The sequence below is a fragment of the Monodelphis domestica genome, chromosome 8 (genome assembly GCF_027887165.1).
Source record: "Monodelphis domestica isolate mMonDom1 chromosome 8, mMonDom1.pri, whole genome shotgun sequence".
In the NCBI taxonomy this organism is placed as follows: Eukaryota; Metazoa; Chordata; class Mammalia; order Didelphimorphia; family Didelphidae; genus Monodelphis; species Monodelphis domestica.
In genome coordinates, this window is record NC_077234.1 from 80,511,191 (window position 1) to 80,535,253 (window position 24,063).

General features: G+C 36.1%; 1 protein-coding gene across 1 annotated transcript; it reads left to right on the forward strand.

Annotated features, from left to right (window-relative positions):
• The first annotated feature begins 21,164 nt into the window (after positions 1-21,164).
• On the forward strand, positions 21,165-22,330 carry LOC100014947 (delta(14)-sterol reductase LBR-like). Its single transcript, XM_056808490.1, has one exon. It carries the CDS (start codon positions 21,497-21,499, stop codon positions 22,328-22,330), a length of 834 nt encoding a protein of 277 aa, XP_056664468.1. The 5' UTR covers positions 21,165-21,496.
• Positions 22,331-24,063: the final 1,733 nt, after the last annotated feature.

Genomic DNA, 24,063 nt, shown 5'->3' on the forward strand with positions numbered 1-24,063 from the left:
TTTCTAGGTTCCCCTTCTAGTGTCTGAGTAACAATACCCATTTTCTGGGCTAAGTTTCTTGCCAGCTCATTTAGTCTACAGGAAAACACAAAAATCATTCCCCCACTTTTCTTCCTTCCCTGAAAATAATGCATAGTCCTTCCTTAGTTCTTCCTAAGGGTTTTAATGTAAAATGATAACCCCATGCTTTTATTGAGGCATTTAGGGGACCCGAAGCTCTCAAAAGCTATGTCCTCATGGCAGATGTTTTGTAGGTACTATCAAGGTGGAAAAAAATATAGAGGTCATCTATTCCTCATGCCCCATTATAAATATGAAGTTATTGGGTTACTGAGATTAAATGATTTACTTGAGTAGAAAATAAGTTGTTCATAAGTAGCAGAACAACTGGATTTATTTCCAAGTATTCTGACTCTAATGTTATTATTCCTTCCTTCATATCAAGTATTCTTGGGCTTTTCTGTGTCATGGATCTCTTTAGCCATCTTAAGAATCTCAAAACAATAATTTCAAAAACAAAATTAAATGCATAGGGTTATTTAGGAAAATAAATAACTCTAAGAGTAAAACATATCTCCTACTTATATTTACATATAGTTACCAAAAGTTTTTAAAAACAAAATCACAGACTCCAATTCAAGAACCCCTACTCTATATCCTACTTCTTATTACAAACCAAAAAATTTGTTTTATAACCATGTCAGAAGCATAGTGTAGCTAAATTCTTGGAGACCCCTCAGAAAAGGGTGATCCCTATGTGTGATTTTTATTTTTGTCACAAAAATTCAACTTAAAACTTGAGTTTTGATGTTTTTTTTTCAGTGGGAGGAAAAAGCCTTCCAATGAATCCATATAATCTTGATGTATTGAAGGGAGTAACAATAGCAACAATAATAATAACAACAATTTCTATTTAACTATAGTAAACAAAGCTCCCTCCTGTGAAGACAGTAATACAAGTGCTATCATCCCCATTTTTCAGATACTGAAATTGAGGCTCAGAAAGTTTTAGTGACTACTATCACATAGCTTCTCTCTGGAGTAAATATGAGAACTTGGATTTGAATCCTGCACTCCGACTTAGAAACTATTCTCTCTTAGCTGCTTAAGCCTTCCTAAAGGACCCAATGACTCTGGGATAGAAAATAAGTTAAATTCTAAGAGTAAAACATATCTCCTGAAGATATTCAGAGAAGAAAGAATTGAGAGTAAATGGTATATACCAAAAGTGTCTCGTGTTTTTGCAAAGGGAGATTCTAGACTTGAGAATAAGTCTTCCATAAATATACTACGGTTCTTCTAGAATTTAGATAATCTTTTTAAAACACTCAACAAGGAGAACTTCATGTTTTTAGCTGTAATTATAGATACCTTCCTGATTCCATTTTTGATTTTAGAAAGTCCTCTCCAAATCCTTTGCCTCTGTGTATTTGTTTAGCAAAAAAGATGATCCTTTCTAAAATAGAGAGACGGCTGAACTGACCTCTTTTAAGCAAACTACAGAAGGTAGGAGTGCTGAATTACAATATCTGGCCTGCCATTAATTTGCTATGTGACCTTGGACCAATCACTTAATCCTATCTCTTTCTCTGGATAAAAGTGGCTATCCATGACAGGAAGGTCAGATGTTTAGTTAGTTTTAAGCCTCAGCATCCAAATTCAAAGCTTAGTCTCATCATGCTGAGGGCTGCTTATCATACATACCACCTATCAACAGGGATATTGTGAGTCTTAGCTAAACAGTGCTTGGAAGGGGTTTTAAGATCCTCTGCTAAAAAGGCATTATAACTGTCAAACATTTGATTCATTATCATTAATTGCAAATGATGGCTTTGCTTAAAAATTTAATCTCCAAATAACTGAGTAAAGAATGTTAAACAAGCACTGCTCACCCAAATGGGCATTGACATTTCAAGACTAAGAATGTGTCTTCCATCTTCTGCCTGTGCTGGAGTGGTCTTTGTCAAGTGCAAAACAATGACCTTTCATGGGATTTTGATGGACCCCTGGAGTGTACTGGGAGAATGACTCAGATACACTGATTGTGCACTGGAATTACAGAGTTATTTGTGATTTCTGTAAATGGATGGTCAGGAAGCAACAATGCATGTGCATGTTGCACTAAAGTAGTACTGTTTGATTGGGTGATGATCAGGCATAGCAATTCTAATCTCATCCTGTATTATGCTGTTGATTACAGTTCATTGTGTTATGGCTACAAAATCCCAGAATAGTAGTTATGGCATGAAGAAGCCATTAGAGATTATAGACATGAATTTGACTTTATAGAGCATCTTTCACACAATCTACATTTTAAAAATGGAAAAAAGAACTCATGAAAGTTACTGGAAAGGCAAGGAATGGAAGAGAGGGGGGGAACTATTTTTGGATCCAATTTTGCCAAGATAAGCAAGAAAGAAATGTTTTTATATCAATTTAGTGTTAATCCAACTGTATACTTTAAGTATATTGAGAGTCTAAAGTTGGCATAATAGATAGAATCTGATAGAAAGAGCTGTGTTCAAATCCCATATCTGACATTTATTGTATGAATGACCTTTGAAAAATTATCTAATCTCCCAATCCTGTAGGCAATACTCTAAGACAATAACTCAGTTGTAGAGAATGTTTAAGCTTGCACTGATGCAGGAAGTTTTCCCATCTGGGAATCCCGTATATCAATGAAATCACATTCCACTTCCTTTTCTTATCCCCATATATTTCAGGACTTCAGGGACTTGTGATTTCAGTTAGTCCCTGATTGAGATTTATAGGTATATTCACAGTCTCTCTCAATTTGTAGATAATTTTGGACTTAGAATCTGACCAAGGAAGTCATCCCTTTCAGGGTAGTCACTGATTACCCTTTCTGAACTTGGATAACAGATACATAGTCATCACTAGGAATATATTCAAAACATATTTAGGTTATCAGAAACTGACAGAGCTTATATTTTGAAATCCTAGGACTTTTAAGACCTCATGGTAGGGGCAGAGTCAAGATGGCAGTTTAGCAAGCAGCAAAAGTTCAGACCTCATGGAAGACCCTTCCTTACCGATACAGACTGAATGCTCCTAGGGCACTGAAATTCAAGCTGAACAACAGGACAGAAGCGGGGAATCCTCCTTCTGGACTCATATCAAAAGGTACGTCCCCCAAAAGCCGGAATCCGAGAATACTCAGGGCTAAGAGAAAGGCAGAGCGAAGGTCCCAGGACCCCTCCCCCACAACCCAGAGGGATGAGCCCCCAGCAGCAGCGGGAACCTCTGAGTAGGCAAAGGTGCTGGTTTGGAGGGTGTACCTTGTGAGCAATGGGGCACCGGGCTCGGAGGATCCAGCTTGGACAGCTGGGAGGAAGCAAGGGAGAGACTGAGCCATGGTTGGGTCCAGTCTCATCATTGCCTCAGGGCACATCCAGAACAATCCACTTAAACATAATCCCATCAGAACTCCTCAGAGTTTAGGGAGGCGGGCAAAGGCACTTGCAGACAGTGGAGAAGCAGCTGGAGAGAACTGGAGAGAGCCTGGGTGGCCCAGTCTTCCAGGAGTCTTCAGAGCCTCAGAGCTTCATACAACATACAACCCGACCCAGTTGAACTCAATCCAATCAAAAGCCCCCAGAGGACAGGGAAGCTAACATTCCTCCCCTAGAAACCGAACCAAGAGATCTGCCAGAAAGAAAGCTCCAAGAGGGGAGACTGACAGCCCCAAAACCAAAACAAAATGAGAGGAGCAAGAGCACAGCCAAATATGGGGAGAAAAGAAGGGGTAAACTCGAGCAAAAAACAGAAAAAGAAGAAAGAAATTACAATAGACAGCTTCTGCACAGGTAATGAGCAAAGAGGGAATGAAACAGAGGGGGAGGACCCAGCAAAGGAAAAATCAGAAATCCCAGTGAATTGGATACAGGCTTTGGAAAAATTCAAAATGCAATTCAAAACACAATTAAGAGAAGCTGAAGACAATTGGGAAAAGAACTTAAAAACTAAGATAAGTCATCTGGAAACAGAAAATAGTGTCTTGAAAGTCAAAATCAACCAGCAGGAAAATGAGGCAAAGGAGATGAAAGATGAGGTGAAGAATATGAAAGATGACTTCCAAAGAAAATCTGACCAAAAGGAAAAGGACGACCAAAACACTAAGGATGAAATCCAGTCTTTAAGAACCAGAATACAACAACTAGAATCCTGTGACCTCACAAGGCAGCAGGACACTATAAAACAAAACCAAAAGAATGAAAAAATTGAGGAAAATATGAAGCATCTCATTCACAAAACAGAGGATTTAGAAAATCGTTCAAGGAGAGACAATTTAAGAATTATTGGCCTAACAGAAGACCATGACAAAAGAAAAAGCCTGGACATTATAGTACAGGAAACTATTAAAGAAAACTGCCCCAAAATCCTTGAACAAGAGGGAAAAGTGGAGATTGATAGAATCCACAGATCACCTCCTGTACTTAATCCCCAACTGACAACACCCAGGAAGGTTATAGCCAAATTCAAGACCTATCAGACCAAAGAAAAGATATTACAAGCTGCAAGAAGAAGTTATTTCAGATACCAAGGAACCACAGTGAGGATAACTCAGGATCTGGCTGCATCCACACTGAAAAAAAGAAAGGCATAGAATACGATATTCTGGAAAGCAAGGGGACTAGGTCTACAGCCAAGAATCAACTACCCAGCAAAACTGACTATATTCATTCAGGGGAAAGTATGGTCATTCAAGAAAATAGAAGAATTTCAAGAATTTGTAAAGAAAAGACCAGACCTGAACAGAAAATTTGATGTCCAAGCACAGAACTCAAGAGAATCATCAAAAAGTAATTAAAAAAGAGGGGAAAAAGAAAAACAAAAAAAATTTAAGAGACTCAATAAGTTAAAATGATATGTATCCCTATAAGAAAAGAGGTCATTGGTAACTCTTAAAAACTATTGTTATTACCTGGGCAGCAAAAAGAAGTATACTTAGAGGGAACAGTGAAAAACTGTATAGGATGAAAGGACAAGACATAAATATGTATACAGATATATGAATGCAAAAATACATACGCATGAGTATGCACATATATATATATATATATACAAAGAGCTTAAAAATAGGTTAATATTAAAAGAAATGGGAAAAGAAACAAATGGGGGTAAATTTATATGTCATAAAGAAGCTCATGATGGGAGGGTGGAGAACATCAATACACTGAAAGGGTAAAGAGGTCAGAGACAGGAAATACTCAACTTTTACATGCTTTGAAAGTGACTCAGTGAGAGAAAAACAATCCAATCAATTGGGGGCAGAGAATAGATTTGAACCCTATAGGGGAATAAAAGGGTAACAAATGGTCTGGTGGGGAGGGAAGCATTACAAGAGAGGGAGGAAATGGGTGGGTTAATTTTAGAAAGAAAACATGGAAAATAAGGTGGGGTATAAATAGGGAGGGGGGTAGAAAGGGAAGTAAAATAAGGGTGGGAACAAGGGGGACTGTTCAAAAGCAAACATTGGTGTAGAAGGAAATAGTGAAAGAAGAAAAGGCAGGAACAGGAGCAGAAATCAAAATGCCAGGAAATACACAGCTAGTAATCATAACTCTGAATGTGAATGAAATGAACTCACCCATAAAATGCAAGCAAATAGCAGAGTAGATTAGAGTCCAAAACCCTACCATATGCTATCTACAAGAAACACATATGAGAAAGGTAGATACACATATGGTGAAAGTAAGAGGGTGGAGCCAAATCTATTGGGCATCAACTGACAAAAAAGACAGGAGTTGCAATCATAATGTCCGACAAAGCCAAAGTAAAAATAAATCTAGTTAAAAGAGATAGGGAAAGTAATTACATCCTGATAAAAGGCAGTATAGACAATGAGGAAATATCTGTACTCAACATGTATGCACCAAATGGCATAGCATCCAAATTTCTAAAGGAGAAACTAGAGGAACTCAAGGACGAAATAGATAGAAAAACTGTACTAGTGGGAGACCTGAACCTTCCTCTATCTGAACTAGATAAATCAAACCAAAAAATAAATTAGAAAGAGGTAAGAAAAGTGAATTAAATCTTAGAAGAATTAGAGTTAGTAGACATGTGGAGAAAAATAAATAGGGACAAAAAGGAATATACCTTCTTTTCTGCAGCACATAGTACATTGACAAAAATTGACCATGTATTAGGGCATAAAAACATTGCAAACCAGTGCAAAAGAGCAGAAATAATAAATGCAACTTTCTCAGATCACAATGCAATGAAAATAATATTTAGTAAGGGAACATGGAGAGGTAAATCGAAAATTAATTGGAAATTAAACAATACTATTCTCCAAAACCAGTTAGTTAAAGAACAAATCATAGAAACAATTAATAACTTCATTGAAGAAAATGAAAATGGTGAGATATCCTTTCAAAACCTATGGGATGCAGCCAAAGCAGTAGTCAGCGGGAAATTTATATCCTTGAGTTCATATATTAACAAATTAAGAAGGGCAGAGGTCAATGAATTGGGCATTCAAAATAAAAAAATTAGAAAAATGAACAAATTAAAAATCCTCAGAAGAAGACTAAATTAGAGATCCTAAAACTCAAAGGAGAAATTAATAAAATTGAAAGTCAAAGAACTATTGGTTGAATAAATAAGACTAGAAGCTGGTACTTTGAAAAAACAAATAAAATAGACAAAGTACTAGTCAGTCTAATTAAAAAAGGAAAGAAATAAACCAAATTGACAGTATCCAAGATGAAAAAGGAGACCTCACCTCTAATGAAGAGAAAATTAAGGCAATCATTAAAAACTACTATGCCCAATTATATGGCAACAAATATGGCAATCTAGGTGATATGGATGAATACTTACAAAAATATAAATTGCCTAGATTAAAGAGGTAGAAATAAATTACCTTAACAACCCCATTTCAGAAAAAGAAATTGAACAAGCCATCAAAGAACTCCCTAAGAAAAAATCCCCAGGTCCAGATGGATTCACAAATGAATTCTATCAAACATTCAAAGAACAACTAATCCCAATATTAAAGAAACTATTTGACAGAATAGGCCAAGAAGGAGTTCTACCAAATTCATTCTACGACACAAATATAGTACTGATCCCAAAGCCAGGGAGGTCAAAAACAGAGAAAGAAAACTATAGACCAATCTCCCTAATGAATATAGACGCAAAAATCTTAAATAGGATACTAGCAAAAAGGCTCCAACAAGTCATCACAAGGGTCATCCACTATGACCAGGCAAGATTCATACCAGGAATGCAAGGATGATTCAATATTAGGAAAACCGTCCACATAATTGACCATATTAACAAGCAACCTGACAAAAATCACATGATTATCTCAATAGATGCAGAAAAAGCCTTTGATAAAAATACAACACCCATTCCTATTGAAAACACTAGAAAGTATAGGAATAGAAGGGCCTTTCCTAAAAATAATAAACAGCATATATCTAAAACCATCAGCAAACATCATCTGCAATGGGGATAAACTAGAAACCTTTCCAATAAGATCAGGAGTAAAACAAGGATGCCCATTATCACCTCTATTATTTAACATTGTACTAGAAACACTAGCAGTAGCAATTAGAGAAGAAAAAGAAATTGAAGGTATTAAAATTGGCAATGAGGAGACCAAGCTATCACTCTTTGCAGATGATATGATGGTTTACTTAAGGAATCCTAGAGAATCAACCAAAAAGTTACTTGAAATAATTAACAACTTTAGCAAAGTTGCAGGATACAAAATAAACCCGCATAAGTTATCAGCATTCTATATATATCTAACCCACTTCAGCAGTAAGAATTAGAAAGCGAAATGCCATTTAAAATCGCCCTAGACAATATAAAATACTTAGGAATCTATCTGCCGAGACAAACACAGGAACTATATGAAAACAACTACAAAACACTTTCCACACAGCTAAAACTAGATCTCAACAATTGGAAAAACATTGATTGCTCATGGGTGGGAAGAGCTAACATAACAAAAATGACAATCCTACCCAAATTAATTTACTTATTTAGTGCCATACCCATTGAACTACAAAAAAACTTCTTTACTGAATCAGAAAAAACCATAACTAAGTTCATTTCGAAGAACAAAGATCAAGGATATCCAGGGAAATCATGAAAAAAATGCAAAGGAAGGAGGATTTGCAGTTCCAGATATCAAACTATACTATAAAGCAGTGGTTATCAAAACAATTTGGTACTGGCTAAGAGACAGAAAGGAGGATCAGTGGAATAGACTTGGAGTAAATGATCTCAGCAAGACAGTTTATGACAAACCCAAAGACCCCAGCTTTTGGGACAAAAATCCATTATTTCATAAAAACTGCTGGGAAAATTGGAAGACAGTGTGGGAGAGATTAGGTTTGGATCAACACCTCACACCCTACACCAAGATAAATTCAGAATGGGTGAATGACTTGAACATAAAGAAGGAAACTATAAGTAAATTAGGTGAACACAGAATAGTATACATGTCAGATTTTGGGGAAGGGAAAGATTTTAAAACCAAGCAAGACTTAGAAAGAGTCACAAAATATAAATAAATTATTTTGACTACATCAAACTAAAAAGTTTTTGTACAAACAAAACCAATGTAACTAAAATCAGAAGGGAAACAACAAATTGGGAAACAATCTTCATAAAAACCTCTGACAAAGGTTTAATTACTCAAATTTACAAAGAGCTAAATCAATTGTACAAAAAATCAAGCCATTCTCCCATTGATAAATGGGCAAGGCACATGAACAGGCAGTTCTCAGCCAAAGAAATCAAAACTATTAATAAGCACATGAAAAAGTGTTCTATATCTCTTATAATCAGAGAGATGTAAATCAAAACAACTCTGAGGTATCACCTCACACCTAGCAGATTGGCTAACATAACAGCTATGGAAAGTAATGAATGCTGGAGGGGATGTGGCAAAGTAGGGACACTAATTCATTGCTGGTGGAGTTGTGAATTGATCCAACCATTCTGGAGGGCAATTTGGAACTAAGCCCAAAGGGCGATAAAAGACTGTCTGCCCTTTGATCTAGCCATAGCACTGCTGGGTTTGTACCCCAAAGAGATAAGGAAAAAGACTTGTTCAAGAATATTCATAGCTGCACTCTTTGTGGTGGCCAAAAATTGGAAAATGAGGGGATGCCCTTCAATTGGGCAATGGCTGAACAAATTGTGGTATATATATGTTGTTGATGGAATACTATTGTGCTAAAAGGAATAATAAAGTGGAGGAATTCTATGGAGACTGGAACAACCTCCAGGAAGTGATGCAGAGCAAAAGGAGCAGAATCAGGAAAACATTGTACACAGAGACTGATACATTGTGGTACAATTGAAGGTAATGGACTTCTCCATTAGTGGCAATGTAATGTCCCTGAACAATCTGTAGGGATCTAAAAAACACTATCCACAAGCAGAAGATAAACTGTGGGAGTAAAAACACCGATGGAAAGCAACTGCATGACTATAGGGGTTGAGGGGATCCGACTGAGGAGAGACTCTGAATGAACACTCTAATGCAAATACCAACAACATGGAAATGGGTTTGAATCAAGAACACATGTGATACCCAGTGGAATTGTGGATGGGCTATGGGAAAGGTGGTGGCAGGGAGGGGAGGGAAGAAAAGAAAATTATCTTTGTTTCCAATGAATAATGTTTGGAAATGACCAAATAAAAATTAAAAAAAAAGACCTCATGGTCCCCTGCACATTTCAATGAAAACCACTATTATTTCCATTTCCCAATACATGTATAATATATACAATTCTACATTATACAAGTACAAGTGTATATATCTGATATTTCTAAGATGAAGGGCTTCATGTTATATGTATAGCTTTTGACTGCCCTATAAGATTGCTAAAAAGAACAATAAAATGAAGAATAATTTTTAAGGGCCTAATTTTACAAAATTCATACATGGTCAACAGGCAGAAATAACTTGTCCTTGCTGATTTAGATGAACTAGTGAGTTGGAATTAAGTAGTACTGGGAACAATTTAATGCTAACAACTTTCCAAGAGAGCGAAAACCTAATTCCTGGCTATTAATCCATGTATATAATACTGTACCTGAAGAAGTTGTTATTTCATCTATGTGGATACATTTGATTCTACCTTTGTAATATTACTCATGTTTGCTACCTTCTTTCCTCTCACACTGCCACCATATTGGTACAGACACCTATCAGCTCACACCTGGAATACTGCAATATCCTGCTTTATTTTAGTGGCTGCCTACTTCAATCCTCTTTCCATTCCAGACTATTCTCCTTTCGGCTTTCAAAATTCATCTGCCTAATGTATTGGACCATTCAGGTATGCCCTCTATTAAATAAACTTCAGGTTCTCCCTGTCACTTCTAAAATCTCTCTTTGGAACCCAAAGTTCTTTATAACATTTCCCCTCCTACTTTTCCAATCTTCTTATATCTTAACTACCTCCTCTCCAACTACTTTAAAATAAAATAATGCTAACCTCCTTGCTCATCCTCTATGGAGACAATCCATCTTCTGATTCCACTCATTTTTTAAACCCTTACCTTCCATCTTAGAATCAATATGGTATATTAGTTCCAAGTCAGAAGGGCAGTTAAGGACTAGGCAATGAGAGTTAAGTGACTTTCCAGGGTCACATAGTGAGGAAATCTCTGAGGTCTGATTTAAACCTGGACCTCCTTCTTGAGCCCTGGCTTTCAATTCACTGAACCCATAAGTCTATATTATTGAATTCTTTTTTAATTCTATCTTCCTCACTAGTATATTAGATACATCTATTTGTTTCAGGTTATCTAAATAAAAAGAATACTAACTATACTTTTGTCTAAGTCGTTGATAAAAATCTTAAACAAGAACTATATCTTTGTGTTACTACCTTAAGAACATCTCTCCAAATCGACAGTAACCTGCCATTAACTGATAAAATGTTATGGGACTATAATTAATGTTTTCGTCTGATTACAGGAAATGGGATAAAAACAAGGAGCACAGACTTAACCTGAATAGTGCCAAAAGAGCACACTGGAAATACTAATGTGGACTCAAGGTTGCGATTCTTGACATACATTAAGTCGTAGGACTTCCTTGTATCTATACTCTTTATGAAGTTACTCATACAAGTACCAAAATTTGACTATCATGCTGGCTCCCTATATCCCTGAGAATGACTAAAAATCAGACCAGGGAGTGATGCTTCCCTATCAAAAATAGAATTCTAGTTCCTTTCCTTCTTATAGTATGGTAACTTCCTGTAGTCTTGGCTGCAAATAGGTAAGTGAAATATTACTGCATTCTGTCCTACAGACTTGTGGGATAGAAATTACTTTAAATTGGACCTGTACAAGGGCCCATTATGAATTTAATCTTATTTACTCAACATTTTATATACATAGATTTGGTATTTTGATTCTAATTTTGAATTTTTTTCTTCCCTTTCTCCCAAAATTTCAACTTTCTTCCATATTTTCCCTTTATATATTTTTATTTTGTTTTTATTGTTTTTGAATTATTTTAATAACTGACTTATACAGCCCCATAACTCAACAATGCATCCTGAGCTGAACTGGATTTTTTTTAACACCCACTTCAGGGGGGGATTGTACTTTAATAAAAATCCAAGATTTTGAAATTTTTTTTGTCCAAGAAAGAGCCTTAAAGAAGAAGCTTGCTAACTCCTAAATCCAGAGAACAAACTGTTGCAGAAAGAAGCCGGAAAACCTACATTCCATCAAGATCAAGAATGAATCTTGGGATGTGGTTGATTGAACTGAAGGTTGATTGAATTTATTTTGAATGTACACTCTTCTGCCAAAGGGGACTGCCCCCTAATTGGCTTTTGTCAATGTGCCCAGCAAAACGTTGGTTTTGTTGTTTCTCTCTCTCTGTCTCTCCTATTTTTCCCTTATCTTTAACTATTGTAATTTCATAACTGGTATATTTATAAGACCCATCGGAAAGACTAGTCTTCCTCAGGCCTCAGGGGGATTGTCAATTTCAAAACTATCCCACTCTAATCAGACTATTCTTTAGAAGATCTGATTTAGCTATTTCCTGATCAATAACAATAGAGATACTTGGAATAACAGAATCAGGTCTTGGAAACCCACATTCTCCACCCTACTCAGTGTAACAAGATTAGGAAGGGCTGCATCAAACTCAAGATTTAATTATTTGAGAAAATGGCCTTCAACAGACATGTGAAAAAAAAAGGCAGACCTCTGGGCAGTCCTAAGTCAAGCTTGAGCCACCATTGGCACATTTGAGATGCAGGAAGTGAGGTAGAGAACAGCCTTGGGAGTTCTCGGGACTTCCTGTGAGGAGGGCTAGAGTGCAGTTCGATCCTGGAGCTTGAGCGTGGAGGAGCCCCGCAGACAGCTTTCCTTCAGACTGGTCATGTGAATGATAAGGACTGACCCCTTTCTCTGCCTTGGTTTTCTAAGGCCTTAAGGCCCACTTTGGCTCACCCTGAGCCAGAGTGCTTCTGAGTTAAACTTCTTTCCTTCTCTTCTTTTTTCCTTCTCTCTCTCCCTCTAATATTTTCTTCCTCCTGTTGTAATTAAAACACCCTAAAAATTTGGCAGCTAACTTGGGTATTTTATTATTTGGGATTTCCCTTGCCAACCATTTAATTTAGATTATTTTCAGTCTCAACCACAATATTCACCCTTTACACTCTCTTTTTGTTTCAGTCCTTAAGCCAGTCTAGATCAATCAAAAGATAATTCATGTTTCTACACTGTCCCCAAGGAAATTGTGAGAAATTTTGTGAAGGAGAACCAAAATGCTTTAGTGAAATAAAACTTGTTTATCTCTAAACTCACCTAATATACCAGTCTAGGTCCTCTGTCAACAAATCAAATAAGGTTACTCCCAAATAACCTCTCTGTGATGAAGACATGCTGGCTGTTTAGTGATCATTAATTCCATACTAATTTTACATAAATTATTTTTCTATTAAAATGTTCGAGAAGTTTGTCATGAAAAGAAGTTTAATGGTGTATGGTTTGCATACTCCAATCTCTTTTTGAAAAATTTGGACATCTATCCAGTGGTACCACACCTTTTTTCCCCCCAAGACCCATCAAATATTACCTTTAATTCTACAGTCATATTTGCTTTCAATATCACTGGATGTAGTTCATCCAGGATTGGTTACTTGAATTCATTGAGAGTGTATAGTCTTCAGAACATGTCATTCATTTTGGATTTCTATTCCTTGCTAACCATCTTTGTTCTGCCTTTCCAAGTCTGATTACCCCTGCCACAGAAAATAAAAACAAAATTGAGTACTTCAGCTTTCTTACCCATCTATGTTTACAACTTCCCATATATTTCAAAGAATTAATTAACCAATTTAAGAAATGGGGGAAACAGACTTGGATTCATTCTGTGTAGTCCATTGATTCCATTGCCCTGCTAACTTGAGTTTGTTTTACCTTTCCCAATATGAAAATCATTCTACTTGGCAAAAGAAATGGAAGAAAAATGGTACAACTTATCTTTTTCACCATTTTACTGCTGTATCATCTCAAGCAACAGTTCTGTCCCTTCTTTGATCTTTGATCTTCCTTTACTTCATATATATATATATATATATATATATATATATATATATATATATCCTTCATTGTCATTAATATTCATTAATGATCAGCTCATTCTAGGATTTATCACTATTGATACTGTATTTCTAGGACCACGCTATTTTCTTACATTCATCCTTAGTTATTTCACCATTCTTCCATTTTTTATACAAGTTTTTAAAGAAATTTGACTTGGGTAATGAAGTCCCTGTATAGCCACATCATACTTCTTTTTTCCCTTCAATAGAATAATTTCTGTTTGTCCTTTAATATTTGCACATTTGAGAGCTTCCCAACCTTCAGAGATCAGCTTTTCCTAGAAAAAAAGTTAAGCTGTTGTTTCCTACCAGTCCTTTGACTGAAACATTTTGCTCTCTCCAAAAGTAGGGCATGTTGAAATTTGCCTAGCTTTCTTCTTCTCACCTATCACAAATTCAATTATGAGGTGGTAACTTTTGCTCTCTAGATTCCCATTATTTTTACTGTAGAAACTTAACTCAGGTACTCAGTGGGCCTTTGATTGTTGCCCTAAGAATAATGCATTTTTTCAATAAGATATAAGAATGATTATTGATAGTGGCTTAGTCTTTTATGTTTTATGAGGCATTTTATCATATATTTGATCCTTTATTTATTTGCATTTAATTCTCACAACAACCCTGTGAAAAAGAAAAATTGCATGCAACAGTTTCATCTCATTTTACAAATGATGAAGAAAACGCACCAAAAGTTCCAATGACTTGCCCAGCATCACACAGTTAGTAATTGACAGCCAAGGGTTCCAAATCCAGGTCTTTTGAACCCTAAAATAGTTCTCTTCTTACTCCATTGCTGCATCTTATCTTCAAGTCACAACTAAATGACACTGGCGAGAAGAAAATGGTCAAACAAAAACAATGAACTTCTTTAAAACTATTTATTTTTGGAAGGCAGTCTAAAATATACTCAAATATAGGCATACCATAATCTATCTTACATTATTAACTGCTTGCATGCAAAAATTCCTAAAAGAGAAACCATTTTATGGGTAAAGAGAGATGATAGAGTCTGTAAAGAAAAGCTAGTGTTCAAAAAATGAAAAGCAAGAATCCCGGAATTGTGTCGGTCTAGTCCATTAGCTGTCCAGAGACAAAAAGAATTCCAACAGAACATTCAGTCATTTAATTCACACTTAATACCCACCTATTATGTGTCAGGCGCTATGCTAAGTGCCTAGATTACATATATGAAAGTGAAATAAACTTTTACTCCAAGGCAGTTATTGTCTTCTAAGGGGGATACCACATTAGCAAATAAGTAACTGTAATCTCCTTACTAAACAAACACAATATACTTTGGGAGAGGACACTGTGAACTCCTGAGGGGTGTACTTAAGTCAGGCTTGTCTTATTTTAAGGGAAATAAAGGGTGGAGCTGAAGGAGTGCATCCTAGATAATGATGACATCCTGAGCAAGGCATGGAGAGGGGAGTGTAATGTTGCTCATTAGTTGGCCAGCAGGCCAGTGTGGCTAGAATATAGGTTTACATCAAGATGAGTAATTTGTTGAAAAGATAGCTTGGAAACAGATGATGAAGGGCTTAAAGTGTATGGCTAAGGAGTACACTCCTTATCCTAGAAGCGAGAGAGAGTCACTGAAGATTTTTGACTTGGGAAATGAAATGACATGGTCAGAAAATGGTTTAGAAACATGAATGTTCAGATATCAATTTGGCAGTCATGAAAAGAATCAATTGTAGTGGACCTTTGGCAGAAATGGGATTAAAGCCAAGTCCAAAAAGACTTTAGGATATAATGACTACACCTGGGATTGACCTAGAGGTAGACAGGGTGACAGTCAGGAAAAAGGAACAGTGCCACCAAGGGCACAAATACTCTATGTTCTTTAAAATCCTTTTCAAAGCCAAGTGTCTATAACTGCTCATCACTAAGAACATTTTACAAGGTGTTATAAGAATAAGGGACCACACTGACCAGTTGCCAAGGAACTTCTAAAGCAGTCTTTAAATGTTCTCTGTTTGATCCACTAACATAAATGCTTCCAGGGAGAGACATCTTCACCTGTACTTTCCAACAGTTATCCCCTGCTTTCTACCTCAAAACACATACACATATGCATACATGCACACATCATTTCCTATCCTAGCCTTCATTTTAGATTACTAGAATTTGATCATTATTCTTGAAGCTACTATCAACACAGAGACATCAATTCCTTTAATAGTGGTTCTCAACCTTTCTAATGCCGTGACCCCGCAATACAATTCCTCGTGTTGTGGTGACCCCAAACCAAAAAATTATTTTGGTGGCTACTTCAAAACTGTAATCTTGCTACAGTTATGATTCAGAATGTAAATACCTGATATGCATTATGTATTCTCATTGCTACAAATTGGGAGGTTGAGAACCGCTGTTTTAAGAGAATAAATTGTAAATTGGTATACTTTCCTTTAAGTTTTTATTAGCAAATCACTGAATAGCCAATTCAAAAAGGTCAAGTACCCTTAATTCAGCTGCTTTCCCAAAGGGAAACTTTTCTTTGCCAATAGTTTCAGCTCCTAGGGGGAAAAATGATTGAAAGAAGGAAAAGAAGCCAAGGTATAAATAAATGGACTAAAGGCATGCCTATAAAAATGATTTTTATTATAAATAACAGACATCTTAAGATAGGAACATGATAACTTTTTTACTTGATGATGAAGGAAAATGTTTTCCCCTGGGAGTTCAAAATATTATTCTGTTTATCTTTAAAGATAGCTTTTTGCAATTATAAGTAGGAACATCAGAAGAATAAAGACCAAGAAAATAATCTTAACAACCAATGTCTGATTTCTGAATTCATGTTATATTAAAGTTTCATTATTAGGAAGATGTGATTTCACATTACAATTTTCTTAAAGTTATTTGAATTGGGAAAGAATTACAGTATGCTATTCTTCTTTTAATAACTTTTAGCTACTCTTTTTTTTAACATTATTTTATTTGGTCATTTCCAAACATTATTCATTGGAGACAAAGATCATTTTCTCCCCCCCACCCCCGCCCCGCAGCTGACACAAGATTCTACTGGGTATCACATGTGTTCTTAATTCGAACCCATTTGCATATTGTTGGTATTTGCATTAGAGTGTTCATTTAGAGTCTCTCCTCAGTCATATCCCCTCAACCCCTGTAGTCATGCAATTGCTTTTCCTCGGTGTTTTTACTCCCACAATTTGTCCTCTGCTTCTGGATAGTGTTTTTTCTCCTAGATCCCTGCAGAATGTTCAGGGACATTGCATTGAAACTAATGGAGAAGTCCATTACATTGGATTGTACCACAGTGTATCAGTCTCTGTGTACAATGCTTTCCTGGTTCTGCTCCTTTCGCTCTCCATCACTTCCTGGAGGTTGTTCCAGTCTCCATGGAATTCCTCCACTTTATTATTCCTTTGAGCACAATAGTATTCCATCACTAACATATACCACATTTTGTTCAGCCATTCTCCAATTGAAGGGCATCCCTTCATTTTCCAATTTTTGGCCACCACAAAGAGCACAGCTATGAATATTCTTGTACAAGTAGCTACTCTATTCAACAACAGCCTCCACAAAAATCTATCAATATCTCTGTATATAGGGATTGGGAATAATTAACTATGAGATATCATTATAAAACTGTCAATCACTGAATAGTCTTCAACATAAGAAAGATTTGTCCAAAAGGAAGTTAAAAAGAAGTCTTATTAATCAGGGATCAATCAGGCAATAAATATTTAACAATCACTTACTCTGTGCCAGGTACTGTGATAAATCAGAGATAAAAAAGAAGCAAAAGACAAAAAGAGCTCACAATTTAATTGAAGAGAAAAAAAACCCAAAGTATTATGTAGAAAGAAGCTATATACAAGATAAAAAAGGGAATAATTAAGAGAGGAAAGAATCAAAATTAAGAAGAATTAGAAAGAGCTTCCCATAGAAGATGACATTTTAGTTAGGATTTACAGAAAGACAGGGAAGTCAGTAGACATAGATAAGGAAGGAGAACACTCCAGACATGGAAGACAGAGAGCATTCCTGAAGTTGAGAAATGGAATGTTTTGTTCAGGAATAGAAAGGGTACTAGTATCATTGGATCAAAAAGTTCTTTGTGTTATGGATAAATTGCTAGGTTTGGAGTCAGGAAGAATTGAGTTTAAATCTACCTTCAAACACTTTTTTAGCTGTGTGACTTTGAGTAAGTCACTTAATCTTATTTGACTTAGTTTCCTCATCTATAAAATTAGCTAGAGAAATATATGGCAAATCACTTCATTGTTTTTTCCCAGAAAACTGGAGAAGGGGTAACAAAGAATTATATGTGGCTAACAGTGACAAATAAATGAAAAAAAGGTACTAGGAGTACAGAAAGGTAGAAGGCATCTGGGTTCTAAATGGCTTTGAATGTCAAATATGATTTTATATTTGTTGGTAGAAGCAATAGGAAGCCCCTGGAATTTATTAAGTAGGGGATGATAAAGTTAAACCAGAGCTTAGGAAAATCAGCTTGAATGATGAATGGAGGATGGGTTGGAGTAGGGAGAGACATGAGGAAGGTACATCCATCAACAGACTATAACAATAGTCCAGGATTTAAGTGATGAGGGCATGCACCAAAGTGTTGACAGTATCAGAGGAAAGAAGGGGGAGGGAAACATTTGAGAGATGGTGCAAAGAATAAACAGACCTTGGCAATAGATTGGATAAGAGGAATTAGAAATAGTGAGAAATCACGTAGGTTGTAAGCCTGAGGAAATGGAAGCATGGTGCTGCCATCTATAGTAATAAGGAAGGAAGGGGGAAGTAAAGGAGAGGGGGAAAGGTAATGAATTCAGTTTTGAACATGTTGAGTTTAAAATTTCTACTAACAACTAGCTTGAGATATCTAAAAAGCAATTGCAGATGCTTACATCTGCAATTGAAGGTCAGCAGAGAATTTGGGGCAGGATAGGTAGATCTCAGAATTGCCATCATAGAAATGGCTATTAAATACATAAAAGCTGATGGGATCACCCAGTGAAGTAGTAATAGAGGAAGAAGAGAAGAGAACCCAATACAGAATCCTTTAAGGCATTGAGGTATAGTCTGGATGAGGACCTTGCAAAGGAAACTGAGTATTCAGATATATAGAAGAAATAGGAGAGAATAGTGTCCCAAAATCAGGGGAGAAAAGAGTATCAAGGTAATTAAACATGTCAAAGGCTATAAAAGGGGCAAGGAAAATGAGGACTGAAAAAAAGGCTAATGAATTGGATATTAAGATATCATTAGTAACTTTTAAGAGAGAAATTTTGGTGGAATAAGATTGGAAGTGAGATTGTAATGGTTAAGAGGAGAACAGAGTTTGTAGGCACTAGAGAATAACCCAGTAAACATAAAGATTGAAAATAAGTGGTAGAGATGAAAGAAAGCAATATTTTAGAGGAGATGGGAGGGAATAGATTTACTTAAGTGGGAAAAGATCTTAAACTTGGAAAAGATAAAGGCTAATCATATAATACTAGGGTGAAGAAGGAAATAGTAGCAGAAGATATATGAGTGATATGAGATGTGGAAGTAGGGAGAAGAGGGATCTCTCAATAAGTTGCCTTGATTTACTCTGTAAATTATGAAGTAAGGTTCTTAACCAAGAGTGGAGGTAGTCAGAGCCATGGGAAGTCTAAGAAGAGATGAAAAGTTTTGGAAGAGTCTCTATGGAAAGTGAAATAGTGAGTTGATAAGGCATGTATAGAAGGATTACCTAGCAGCAGTGAGGGCCCAGTTGAATTTATGTAACATTTTAATGTTACATACAAACATACATACATACAAACAAAATGTAACATAATAAAATAATTACAGGACTTTTTCCACCTTTGTACACTAGCACACATGTAGAAGCAAAAGAGGTGAATGGCGGGATTGATCCACGTCTGAGGCTTGGCAGGGCTCTATCCTCAAAATGATAAGGATACTATGGATTCAAAAGTAGAAGACAATTTTAAATTATACTGGTTAGCCAAGAAGTCAAGCTGAGGAAAATGCTGGGAATATATCCTGGGAGAAAATTAGGTACGGATAAAGAATAATAGTTTATAAAGGAAGGTATAGGGAGAAGTGTTAAGTTAATGGATTGTGCTCATATGAGGGGATTTTGATATTCTTAAATGTGAAGGTGAAATATTTGTGGATGATGGTGAGATGATGGGTATGTATATATTTTTGTGTGGCTGAGGTGTAATGGAGTAGGTCATGGGAAGTAAAAAGTTTGATGATCACTACAAGATAGGTTTGTATTAGATGAGGACAATTTTTAAAAGGCTCAGTTATTAAGGTACCAAAGAGACTTTATTATGGTATTGTGAAGACCCTGTGGTCTCTCTCTTCTAAAGGCATAACAGCTTGTCATTTTTGGGGGGAAATCTTACCAAAATTAAGATTGCATATCAGAAAGAAGAGCAATGCAACCAAGATTAAAAGGCAAACAAAAAAAATATTTATAGCAATTCTCTGACTTCAATCTCAAATATATAGATAATTTCATCAAATCTATAAGAATACAAATAATTTTCCAATTGAAAATGGTTATAGGATATGAATAGGCAATTCTCAGAGGAAGAAACTAAAACCATCTTTAGTCATAATAAATAAAATTCTCCAAATCATTATTTATTAAAGAAATACAAATTAATTCAGTTCTGAGGTACTATGTCACACTTATTAGACTGGCAAGCATGACAAAAAAAGGAAAATGATAAATACTGAAGGGGATATGGGAAATTTGGAACACATACACTGCTGGTAGAGCAGCACACTGATGCAAACATTTGGAGAACAATCTGGAATCATGGCAAAAAGGCTATAAAATTATGCATAACCCTTGATCCAGCAATACCACCTCTAAGTCTATATCCCAAAGATATTAAAGATAGGGGAAAAACCTTCTTGTACAAAAGTATGTATAGCAACTTTTGGGAGGTGTCAATGAACTGAAAACTTAAGTTATATAGATTATTATTATTAAGGTATATATTCAGTTGGTGAATGGCTGAGCAAGTTCTGGTATATGTTTGTAATAGAATATTATTGTGACATAAGAAATGACAAACAAGATGATCACAAATAACCATGGAAATATTTATATGAAATGATGCAAAATCAAGTGAGCAGAGCTAGGAGAACACTACACAGTAAAAGCAATAATGTAGAATGGTTAACTGTGAATGTCAAAGATTGTCAATAAGAAAAGGATCCAGGACAACTGCAAGAGATTCATAAGAAAAAGAAAAGATATCTATCACCATATAAGGAACAGATGGAATTCAAATGCAGTTTGAAACATATCATTCTTACTTTACTTCCTTCATGATGTAAACCTCAAAAGTTCACTTTATTATGAAGTGGAAGTACTTAGCCAAGATAGCAAATCCCATCTTTACACTGTGAAATACAAAGATGGAACTGAACTTGAATTAAAAGAGAGTGATATAAAGCCTTTAACATCATTCAGGCAAAGGAAAAGTGGCTCTTCTTCCAGTTTTCCTTCCAGACACCGTGGGAGTTGATCTCGCTCTCCTGGCTGTCCGCCCAAAAGCATATGTCGTTCTGCTTCCCAGCATGCAGAGATTAAAGACGAGAAAGAAATTTTGGAAATCAACTTGTCTCCATTGAAGCAAAGTGGAAACAGCATTAACAGATACAATGGTGAACCTGACCGGATAGAAAGGAATGACATCTCTTACAGAAACATTCAGGACAAATCTTATTTGTCACAAGAAAGCAGCTATCTGGTCACACAGTATAGCCTTCGCCCAAGAAAAGAAGAGATCAAATTTGAATAAATTATTTCTTGAGAAGAGAGAAATGTTGCAAAAGAACCAAAATCAATAAGAACTTTTGACATGACATCTACAGAACCAGAGGAATTAGAGTTTGGAGGAGGGATTGGAGCTTTTTCCATTATGATTGGTCTGCCGGTTATGCTTTTTATGTTATTGTTGATGTGTAAACAGAAAGATCCCAGTTTTGTGAATCTTCCTCCTCCATTGCCATCTTTGGCTAGTTTATGGGAAACCAGAGTATTTGGAGTTTGTCTGCTTTGGTTTTTTCTTCAAGCCCTCTTCCATCTACTGCCAATTGGAAAGGTAGTAGAAGGAACACCTCTTTATAGTGGAAGAAGACTGAAGTATAGATTAAATGGATTCTATGCTTTTATCCTGACATCTGTAGTCATTGGAACATCTTTGTACTGGGGTATAGAGCTCTATTATGTGTATGACCACTTTCTTCAGTTTGCAGTTGCAGCTACAGTTTTTTCTGTAGCCTTGAGCATTTATCTCTATGTGCGGTCCTTGAAAGCATCCAACAATGAGCTCTCTCCAGGAAAATCAGGAAATATCATCTATGATTTCTTTATTGGCCGTGAATTAAATCCACGAATTGGACATTTTGACCTCAAATACTTCTGTGAATTGCGTCCAGGATTGATTGGTTGGGTTGTTATTAATTTAATAATGCTTTTGGCAGAGATGAAGGTCCAAGGTCGTGACACCCCGTCTTTAGCAATGATATTGGTTAACAGTTTCCAGCTTTTATATGTTGTGGATGCTCTTTGGCATGAGGAGGCTTTGCTGACAACAATGGACATTATGCATGATGGATTTGGGTTCATGTTGGCATTTGGAGATTTGGTATGGGTGCCATTTGTTTATAGTCTACTTCCAGTTTGTGTCTGATTCCAGGAAAAGGGATAAAAACAAGGAGCACAGACTAAACCTGAATAGTGCCAATAGAGCACATAAAAAATATTAAAGTGAGACTCAAGGTTGCAACGCTTAACTTATGTTTAAGTCGTAGGACTTCCTTGTATCTACACTCTTTTCGAAGTACTCAAACAAGTACAAAGCTTGACTATCATGCTGGCTCCCTATATCCCTGAGGAAAAATCAGACAAGGGAATGACATTTCCCCATCAAAATAGAATTCTAATTCTTTTCTTCTTATATTATGGCAACTTCCTGTAGTCTTGGCTACAAATGGCTAAGTGAAATATTACTGCATTCTGTTCTACATACTTGTGGGATAGAAATTACTTTAAACTGGACCTATACAAGGTCTATTTTGAATTTTTCTTATGTTTTTGATTATTTTTCTATTCTTTTGATAATTGACACATACACCCCCATAACTGAACATTGCATTCTGAGCTAAACTTGATATTTTTTTTAAATACTTCAGGGGGGATTGTATTTTAATTTAAAATCTAAGAATTTTTTGAATTGAATTTTTGAAAAAATCCAAGAATTTTGTTTAAGATTTTACTTTTATAAAAAATTCAAAGATTTTGATTTTGTTTGAGAAAAGATCTTCAAGAAAGAAGCTTGAAACTTTTATATCCAGAGAATGAACTGTTGCAGAAAGATGCCGAAAACCTACACTTCATCAAGAAGATCAAGAATGAACTTTGGATGTGATTGATTGGACTGAACTTTTGATTGAACATTTATTGTAACTGTACACATTTATGCCAAAAGGGACTGCCCCTAATTTGGCTTTCTGTCAATGCGCCTAGCAAACATCGGTTTTGCTTTCTTTTTTTTTCTATTTCCTCTCTCACTATTCTAATTTCTCTTAGAAAATTGAATATTGTGTATATCTTTAGTTAGAAGTGAATTTAGAACTACAAAATGATTATGTTAAATGATCAATGGGGAGACTAGTCTCCCAATGATCATCAGGGGGGACTGTAAACCTCAAAATTCCTTAGGCTTATAAATGTTGGAAATTTCACCATTGGGATATTTCATACTTGGAAAATTTCTTACTGATAGTCTATTGGAATGGGAACCCCATTGGCATGGGAGGTTCCTTCTCTTCCCTTCTTAAGATTACTTTAGGACAGAAACCTTTTGCTGAACAATAGAAAGGACTTTGACCTATGCTTAAGCATAGAACAGGAATTTCTTTGAGTCATGATTGATTTTAGAATTGATACAATGGAGATACTTGGAATCAATCTCCACCCTATTCAGTCCTAACAGGATTGAGTAAGGGCTGCAGCCTAGATCAAAATTTAATTATTCCAATCTCTACCCTACTCTGGTTAACAGGATTTAGAAAGGGCTGTAGCAAAGGAGCAAAGATTTAATCATTTGAAAATATGACCTTCAACAGACATGTGCAAAGCCTCTGGGCGGTCCTGGGTTAAGCTAGAGCCTCCATTGGCACAGGGAAATTGATGGACAGTGATTGGTAGATGTGAGAACTGAGGGGAGGCAACTTGGATGGTTTCCTTAAAGATCAGGGGGGTCTGAAGACTCGTGGGGGGTTGAGGAGTTGATCGGAGCGGTGGCAGTGTACTCTGAGAAGCTTGCTCTGAAGGAAGCTGAAGGTGGGGGCCTCTGAGACTGTTTCTCCATTTTGGTCACGTGAGTGATAGGGACTGATCTCCTTTCTTTGCCCCAGCTAT

Coding starts and splice junctions, on each gene's coding strand:
- LOC100014947 (XM_056808490.1), top strand. CDS start 21,497: ATGACATCTACAGAACCAGAGGAATTAGAGTTTGGAGGAGGGATTGGA.